Source organism: Polyodon spathula, chromosome 44, assembly GCF_017654505.1.
Source record: "Polyodon spathula isolate WHYD16114869_AA chromosome 44, ASM1765450v1, whole genome shotgun sequence".
In the NCBI taxonomy this organism is placed as follows: domain Eukaryota; kingdom Metazoa; phylum Chordata; class Actinopteri; order Acipenseriformes; family Polyodontidae; genus Polyodon; species Polyodon spathula.
The window spans coordinates 2,481,651-2,491,493 of record NC_054577.1 but is presented as its reverse complement, the minus strand read 5'-3'; the positions used below and the strand labels follow the sequence as shown (position 1 = coordinate 2,491,493).

At 42.1% G+C, this 9,843-nt stretch overlaps 1 protein-coding gene across 3 annotated transcripts; it reads right to left on the bottom strand.

Annotated features, from left to right (window-relative positions):
- Positions 1-158: 158 nt before the first annotated feature.
- LOC121305712 (uncharacterized protein C17orf114-like) lies at positions 159-9,843 on the bottom strand. Of its 3 annotated transcripts, none has more exons than XM_041237432.1 (3): positions 9,824-9,843; positions 3,321-3,432; positions 159-1,285 (listed from the first exon to the last, which is right to left on the bottom strand). In XM_041237432.1, the coding sequence occupies exons 2-3, from the start codon at positions 3,403-3,405 to the stop codon at positions 1,131-1,133; spliced, it is 240 nt and encodes a 79-aa protein (XP_041093366.1). In that variant the 5' UTR covers positions 3,406-3,432; positions 9,824-9,843; the 3' UTR covers positions 159-1,130. The 3 variants fall into 3 exon arrangements, with proteins under 3 accessions (XP_041093366.1, XP_041093364.1, XP_041093365.1); XM_041237430.1 differs by lacking the exon at positions 9,824-9,843 and adding an exon at positions 8,522-8,861; XM_041237431.1 differs by lacking the exon at positions 9,824-9,843 and adding an exon at positions 4,981-5,067.

The following is a 9,843-nucleotide window of genomic DNA, read 5'->3' as shown; positions in this document are numbered from 1 at the left end:
CTTTACCAGACCTCTCTGTGCTTTACAATGCTTCCCTATATTCTGTGTGTGAGACCTGCAGTCTCAGCGGATATTATAAGCGTATCTGATGCCAATAGGTTTCAATGCGGGATGTGACTTCAATAGGTGTTTTATGACCCATCACAAAACAAACAGACTCAGGACAAAAGTTATTCATTTAAAAAAAACAACAACAACAATCTGCTGAAATCTGCTTTTCCATGAGCAAACTCAACTGAAGCCTTTTGTAGCAGGATATTCGACTTTTAAACAAGCATTCACAGTATGTACGCTCATGTGAGCTGCTTCTACAGCCGCTGTTGCTGCTAGTTGTCTAACAGTGTTTAGTACTGTCCGAGGTTATCATAGGACTCCGTGTTCACAGAGACGTTTCAGGATTTTTAAACTCGCTCCCCAGTGCATTCTGGTAAGTGTAGTCCTCTCTTAAAGGTGTGAAAGGTACTTGAGCCAGGTGACGGGTCCCACAGTGGCTGGCGCAGAGACTCTGTCACAGTAAACGCATTGTCAAATATAAATAATGTGCCATCAATATCAGCGTTGCAGGAACCGATCATTGGGTTTGTCAGGATTGCGCTGCCCGCAAAAATCGGGCACTGGTAATCGGGCGAGGGTTGCTGGCATTGACCGGGGCGGATTCACCATTCAAGCGTGGATCGCTGCTTTTCTTCAGACCCTGCCGAGCACAGCGATCCACACAAACCCAAGCAGCTCCTTCTGCCCTCGCTTCACTCTGCATGGTGAACCAGGACCCTGATCGACACCAGCGACCCTCGCCTCCAGAGGGCGCTGGAGCCAAACAATCAGATAATAATCAGTCAGTGCAGCGCTAGCAAATATATCCCATCATGGATATCATATATTTTTTTGATTTTATGTGTTAGCCTCCCCCCCCCAGGGGAAAAAAAAAATTAACAATAATAGCATGTAACAGAAATACAGCACAGCCAGGAAGCGTGGCAGAGCTAAATAAACCAAACTAGGACAAGCAGAGCCCGCTGATGTGAGAGGATGAGGAGGGACTGCAGTCTGTTGTGACGGGATCTCCCTCTCCGGGAATGGGAGCACACGCTGTTCCGTTTAAGGCTTTGGGTATTTGGGGGGGGGGGTCCTCAGTTGGTGGAGTCGATGATCGCCACTGGGGAGTCCATCTCGTGGCGGAAGGATAGGTGAGCCTTCCTGCTGAAGTAGGCCCGCTGGCTCTGTGAGTCGCCCTCGCTGCTGACAGACTGCGTCAACGGCAGCCTAGTTTTTCCTGCGGCCTGTTCTGAAAACGGGAAGAAAAGAGAACAAAAAAAGATAAGTAATTTACAAAGAAACACAACGCTTTCAAATTTCCGTCTTGGCTCGTAGCTATAGCTCCTTCGGTCTCTGTGTGTATCGCCCTATAACCGACAATGCGGCACTTCCTAATCTAACATGAAACACTACTGTACTGCTGTTGTGACTTCTGGTTTAGATTTTAGCGAGATCATTTTGTTAAAAAAAAAAAAAAAAAAAAATTCTAAATTATGTTCACGTGTTCATTTTTAAATTATGTCTCAATCCTGAAATTCTGATGCAAAACTTTTGGCCAGAGCTGAATATCAATCAATCTTTATGTTATATAGCGCCTTTCCTAGTGGAGCACCATCACAAAGTGCTTTACAAGATGCAATAACAAGAAAATCCATACTTCAAATAGAGAGAAATGCATGATATACAGTGGAAAGTGCAGAATACAGGATAGCAGCATAATACATGAAATAGTGCATTAAATACAGTGGAAAGAGCAGAATACAGGATAGCAGCACAATACATGAAATAGTGCATTAAATACAGTGGAAAGAGCAGAATACAGGATAGCAGCATAATACATGAAATAGTGCATTAAATACAGTGGAAAGAGCAGAATACAGGATAGCAGCAGAATACATGAAATAGTGCATTAAATACAGTGGAAAGAGCAGAATACAGGATAGCAGCAGAATACATGAAATAGTGCATTAAATACAGTGGAAAGAGCAGAATACAGGATAGCAGCAGAATACATGAAATAGTGCATTAAATACAGTGGAAAGAGCAGAATACAGGATAGCAGCAGAATACATGAAATAGTGCATTAAATACAGTGGAAAGAGCAGAATACAGGATAGCAGCAGAATACATGAAATAGTGCATTAAATACAGTGGAAAGAGCAGAATACAGGATAGCAGCATAATACATGAAATAGTGCATTAAATACAGTGGAAAGAGCAGAATACAGGATAGCAGCAGAATACATGAAATAGTGCATTAAATACAGTGGAAAGAGCAGAATACAGGATAGCAGCAGAATACATGAAATAGTGCATTAAATACAGTGGAAAGAGCAGAATACAGGATAGCAGCATAATACATGAAATAGTGCATTAAATACAGTGGAAAGAGCAGAATACAGGATAGCAGCACAATACATGAAATAGTGCATTAAATACAGTGGAAAGTGCAGAATACATGATAGCAGCATAATACATGAAATAGTGCATTAAATACAGTGGAAAGAGCAGAATACAGGATAGCAGCATAATACATGAAATAGTGCATTAAATACAGTGGAAAGAGCAGAATACAGGATAGCAGCAGAATACATGAAATAGTGCATTAAATACAGTGGAAAGAGCAGAATACAGGATAGCAGCATAATACATGAAATAGTGCATTAAATACAGTGGAAAGAGCAGAATACAGGATAGCAGCAGAATACATGAAATAGTGCATTAAATACAGTGGAAAGAGCAGAATACATACAGGATAGCAGCATAATACATGAAATAGTGCATTAAATACAGTGGAAAGAGCAGAATACAGGATAGCAGCATAATACATGAAATAGTGCATTAAATACAGTGGAAAGAGCAGAATACAGGATAGCAGCATAATACATGAAATAGTGCATTAAATACAGTGGAAAGAGCAGAATACAGGATAGCAGCATAATACATGAAATAGTGCATTAAATACAGTGGAAAGAGCAGAATACAGGATAGCAGCAGAATACATGAAATAGTGCATTAAATACAGTGGAAAGAGCAGAATACAGGATAGCAGCATAATACATGAAATAGTGCATTAAATACAGTGGAAAGAGGAGAATACAGGATAGCAGCAGAATACATGAAATAGTGCATTAAATACAGTGGAAAGAATACATGACAACACTACAGTAGCAGCAGCTAATAAGAGATATCAGGCTTAAGGAGCATGGAAAGCAAGAGAGAACTGGGTATATGACTCAGTTACAGAATCGCTTTTGAACCCGAAGGATCCCCCCCCATCGTACCGCACATCTTTTTCTGACCAGCCTCCTTGCTTCTCTCCTTCCAGCGGCTGTACCAGGGAAAGCAGTGCAACCCTTTCCCTCCCATGGCGCTGGGACCGATGTAGGGTCAGAGCTGGAAGACAGAAAAAAAAACAATTAAAGACAAGCATTCACATCAGCAAGCAAAAAGCCAGCCCATTCATCCCTGCTGTAGCACACGGCATTACACTACAGAGCAGAGCCGGTTTTTTTTGGTTTGGTTTTTTACTTAAATTTCCGTCTCCTCTTTTTCCCTCTCTGTCTATTTATATGTTGAGTGGGCGGGGCTGTGAAGAGGTAACAGGTCACAGTGTCACATGATTTGAATGGAATGAGGAAGGCTATTCAAAGCAGCTCAAATACAGCTCAAATACAGCTCAAAGCAACCCAATGCAGCTCAAATACAGCTCAAAGCAGCTCAAATACAGCTCAAAGCAACCCAATGCAGCTAAAATACAGCTCAAATACAGCTCAAAGCAACCCAATGCAGCTAAAATACAGCTCAAATACAGCTCAAAGCAACCCAATGTAGCTCAAATACAGCTCAAAGCAGCTCAAATACAGCTCAAAGCAGCTCAAATACAGCTCAAATACAGCTCAAAACAGCTCAAATACAGCTCAAAGCAACCCAATGCAGCTCAAATACAGCTCAAAGCAGCTCAAATACAGCTCAAAGCAACCCAATGCAGCTAAAATACAGCTCAAATACAGCTCAAAGCAACCCAATGCAGCTAAAATACAGCTCAAATACAGCTCAAAGCAACCCAATGTAGCTCAAATACAGCTCAAAGCAGCTCAAATACAGCTCAAAGCAGCTCAAATACAGCTCAAATACAGCTCAAAACAGCTCAAATACAGCTCAAAGCAACCCAATGCAGCTAAAATACAGCTCAAATACAGCTCAAAGCAACCCAATGCAGCTCAAATACAGCTCAAATACAGCTCAAAGCAACCCAATGCTGCTAAAATACAGCTCAAATACAGCTCAAAGCAACCCAATGCAGCTCAAATACAGCTCAAATACAGCTCAAAGCAACCCAATGCAGCTCAAATACAGCTCAAATACAGCTCAAAGCAACCCAATGCAGCTCAAATACAGCTCAAATACAGCTCAAAGCAACCCAATGCAGCTCAAATACAGCTCAAATACAGCTCAAAGCAACCCAATGCAGCTCAAATACAGCTCAAATACAGCTCAAAGCAACCCAATGCAGCTAAAATACAGCTCAAATACAGCTCAAAGCAACCCAATGCAGCTCAAATACAGCTCAAATACAGCTCAAAGCAACCCAATGCAGCTCAAATACAGCTCAAATACAGCTCAAAGCAACCCAATGCAGCTCAAATACAGCTCAAATACAGCTCAAAGCAACCCAATGCAGCTCAAATACAGCTCAAAACAGCTCAAATACAGCTCAAATACAGCTCAAAGCAACCCAATGCAGCTAAAATACAGCTCAAATACAGCTCAAAGCAACCCAATGCAGCTCAAATACAGCTCAAATACAGCTCAAAGCAGCTCAAATATAGCTCAAAGCAGCTCAAAGCAGCTCAAAGCAGCTCAAATACAGCTCAAAGCAGCCCAAAGCAGCTCAAAACGCAGGCAGATTAAGTAACCCAAAATGAAACGAGTCTCGCTCACTGTGTCTGCTTGTTTATTCTGGGTGGTGTCTCTCGCCTCAATAAATCGAAGTTATTATTGCAGCTGAAGAGGGGCTGAACTCCCCATGCAGATTTATGGGAGCAGCCGTTCCTGGCATTCATTTTATAATTATTCCCCGGAGCCCACCCCTTCCCTGGGAGACTGGCCCATTATTCCCACGCCTCCCCGGAGCGCCGAGCTCCCAGCCCTCTCTTGGTGTTGTTTCTTTCCAAGTGGAAAGAAGCCAATCCCTGCTGGGCTACACCACCGGCAATCCCTGGCACCAGCAATCCGCTCACAGAGAGGCACAGCCCTTGAGCTACTATTGCTCCTCAGTGTAGAACCATTGCAGTGCCACCCACTGTCTGTCTGACTGTCTGTCTGTCTGCATTGCCATTGCAGTGCCGCTGTCTGTCTGTCTGTCTGTCTGTCTGCCTGTCTGTCTGCGTTGCCATTGCAGTGCCACTGTCTGTCTGTCTGCCTGCATTGCCATTGCAGTGCCCCTGTCTGTCTGTCTTCAGATCATTTGAGAAGGGTATAGTTAGTGCACTGTGGTACCATCCTACTAGTCATTCCCTGATATGATATTGTCTGGCTGACTGGCTCTGCCAATCTGTCATCAGCTGTGAGGTACATTCTCTGTACCCTCCAATCAGAGCTTTCCAAAAACATGGGCAGGGCTGCAACCAGCCCTAACTGGTATGAGCCGACCCTCAAGGGAGCGGGGCGTGAAGGAATGCTTTGTAACCCGCTCCTCTCGAAGCCTCAGGAGGGCCGGTTTTGAGACGGAACTCTGTGACACGGTTGGCGTCAGGTCAGGGGTCAAAGGTCAGGTCAACTGAAGTTCCTGTCGTGGCGGACGTGAGGGATGTGACGTGACACTCAGTCTGCAGCTGTGTCGAATCTAAATGGACCCTGTGTTCTAGAGGGAGACCACAACCTGAGATTGCATTTCTTTACAAAAGAAAAGTTAAACTCTGTGTTTAGTTTGGGGTGAAATATCTTAGAAAATATACCATAGTTTACCCTGGTTTGCCGTGTTTATTGATATGGTTTACCACACCTTTACAATGCTTCCCTATGCTTTACCAGACCCCTCTGTGCTTTACAATGCTTCCCTATGCTTTACCAGACCTCTCTGTGCTTTACAATGCTTCCCTATGCTTTACCATCCCTCTCTGTGCTTTACAATGCTTCCCTATGCTTCACCATACCTCTCTGTGCTTTACAGTGCTTCCCTATGCTTTACCAGACCTCTCTGTGCTTTTACAATGCTTTACCAGACCCCTCTGTGCTTTACAATGCTTCCCTATGCTTTACCACACCTCTCTGTGCTTTACAATGCTTCCCTATGCTTCACCAGACCTCTCTGTGCTTTACAATGCTTCCCTATGCTTTACCAGACCTCTCTGTGCTTTACAATGCTTCCCTATGCTTTACCAGACCTCTCTGTGCTTTACAATGCTTCCCTATGCTTTACCAGACCTCTCTGTGCTTTACAATGCTTCCCTATGCTTTACCAGACCTCTCTGTGCTTTACAATGCTTCCCTATGCTTTACCAGACCCCTCTGTGCTTTACAATGCTTCCCTATGCTTCACCATGCTTTCACTGTGCTTTATTATACTGTGCTGTGCTTTTACTATGGGAAACGTTTATAGGATAGTGAGACAATTCCTATTCCTATTTTAGAAACACAAAAAGAAATTTGATAAATGCCTGGACTGGAAACGTTTAGTGTATTATATTACTTTACAGTGTTTCTATACAAAGCAATATTGAGTGCCTATATGGGCAGCTACGGTATGACAGACCTGTTTCATAACGACTGGGCGCCTGGGAGCGTCAAGATAGTGTTTCCAGCTTATTTGGAAAAGGACTGAGCAGGGCGTTAAATTCCCCTCCCGCTTTCTAAATAAAAACGTTCTCTCGCAGGGGAGGCATTTTAGACCTGCTTATTAATACTTTGCGCTCCGCAGTTTTGAAAGCAGATTCCCGGGAGACCGAGCTGCAAATGACGCAAACATTTGGCAAGGCGCAAAAAAAAAGAGTCAGGAACAATTATTTGAACGCCAGTTAAAAAGCGCACAATGCCAGCTCGGGTGAAGGCTGTGATTTCTAACGCGGTAGTGTTATAGTAAGTTATACTGGGCAGAAACGAAGCAAAAAGGACTGGACCGTACACGCATTGACCGGGGACGGTTTTACGCACTGTATCTTATTTATCAAAACACATCCAGTATACAGTAAGACTTTCGCAATATTGTAGTGTTTTACTACACGCCCTATTGGCTCGGAGGCATACTGTTTCTTGAACTGCCAAGTACAGGAATACAAATACAGATTTCGCGCGAATAGCGATGTATTACTGTCTGAACTGCATTGGAAGTAACTCTTATCACGGGTGTTAATGCGACCTGGCTCTGTGCCCGCAGTTGACTCGGTTCGCCTTTTCGCTGAACGGTACGATTCGTATCCTCAAAGCGCATATTCTCCAGCCTTTTAAGGAAAAACATTTAAGGCACCTGTTTATTTTACAAAACTAAAACAGCTAAAGCTGTCGTCGCTGTCAAGCGTATTTATCGACCGCATTTATAATTTTAATCTGATTTGAATTTGCTAGTTGTACTGATTTCATTGTATTTTGTAACTGTTCTGTTTGGTGATGTTTTTATAATGCAAAGTGACACTTTGCAACAGCGGTATCTCTCCTGGACCAGGGAGTCTGCTAAGAAATACATAAATAAATAAATAATAATATATGATTTTATAAACTTCAATATGATTTTTATGTTCACCTTTTCAAAACCGGATTTAATTAATTAAAGGCTGGAGTGAACACTTTGGAAATAAGCTCCAGTCCACGCAAGGTAGTCGAAGATTGGGTAAAACTTGCACCCCCCCCCCCCCCGTCTCCGTCTCCGTCTCCGTCTCCGTCTCCGTCTCTCTCTCTCTCCCTCTCTCTCTCTCTCTCTCTCATCCCAAATCTGGTCAAATCAGCCCAGACTCCCTCCTTGCTGTTGCGCAATACCGGGCCGGGCGTTCATAACGGACAGGCGCTCTTACACGTACAGTTCAGTTGTTTTCACAAAAGGAAAACTCTGTTCAAATTTTTAGTTTTTTAAGACAACTTTTAGCAAACTTTATTAATTTGCCACTTTTTCAAAAGGCGACGAGCCAAACTCACCACTGCCAAGGCATGGATATGCAAACGGTTTGTTGGATTGACATCACGTATGTATAATACAAATGAATCGATTCCTTAAAGCATTCAAAAGCCCTACATACTGTGTGCATCCACACACACACACACACACACACACACACACACACACACACACATATATATATATATATAATATATAATACACTATACACACACACACACAAACACAAAAGCGATACACTTCACAAACTCTTGACAAAAGCCAGCTGTGTCTAAAATGCTTTTAAAATCAATGCAATGACATCTTGACTTGATATTTCTCTGAACTGGGTATCCCACAGCACTGTATGCGGTACACAAGGGTATAATTACCTACCAGCTCGATCGATAGGGTATCCAGTTATTCCGGAATGCGCTTGGGTGCGTTTTTGTTTCTTTTGGTCTGGAACTTCTCAAAACAGCAAGCCAAGCTATACAAACGAGTTTTCTTTTCTTTTTTTTTTTTTTTTTTAAAACAATTTCTCCAATGCACTCGCACACTGACTGACAGCCCTCGCCTCCTACTGCACGGACCGGCACGGCTCTCCCTTAGACTCGTTGCGTTATTCTTGTCTTACTTAGCAGCAGTTGTGTTTGGATCTGCTTGCTGTCTTGCACGCGTTTTTTTTTTTTTTTTTCTTCCTCACGTACAGAACGAATGGGCTTTTAAATATCTTGAAATACAATCATGTGACTCGAAAGACGCTCACACGCCCTCTCTCCCTCCCTCTCTCTGAATTCAGCAGGCCCTGAGTTGCACTGACTGCAAGAGAATTGCTGGTGACGTAGCTGATTCTCACCACTACTTGATAAAGACTTTGTTTCTTAATTTTCTTAGTGTTAGCGTTTGAATAAAAAAAAAAAAAAAAAAAAGGTACCGGCATTATTCAAGTCTGAGAGCGTATTAAAACACGTGGAAGTTAACTGTCAGTGACTCGGTTGTAAAGGTGAGGGAAGGACAGCTTTTCTTCTTTTTGATATCCACGCGTGAATTGTACCTGCTTCCCCCTATCTCGGAGCAGAAGAGACACCCCTATTTATTTCCAGCACGCTCTCAGCATTGCCTGGGATATGAGACCAGAACTGGGGTCCCCTGTCTGTCCTCCCAAAATGTTGTTGTTGGTATTATTATTATTATTATTATTATTATTATTATTATTATTATTATTATTAGATTTTGTCGGGTTTTTTTAATTTGAAGTAGTATTAAAACAGATAAAATTAGACAATGAGACACATAGAAGAAAACAAGAAAGTAAATGGATAAATAGACCGAACACGATGATGCCAGCGGGTGAACGATGATGTCTCACAGAAAACTTGAATTAATTGAGGTTAAATAAAATAAATCAAAGTTAAAAAAAAAAAAAAAAAAAAAAAAAAAATTAAATAAAAAAAAACTAATTCCAAAGTTGTGCGGTCCTGATGCGCCGGGGAGACCAAATCAAGGCTGATCCTCAGAGTCAGCATTGCATGATAATATAAGTTTATATAAAATAATGTTAACTAGAATTAATACAGATTTAAAGATATAAGTAAAAATGATGTCACAGTATATGGAACACCATTACATCATGTAAGAATAAATCATGGATTTGATTAAAACAATAACAAGTAGATGTCAAACACCTATAAATACCTCCAATGTTTTGATTCAAA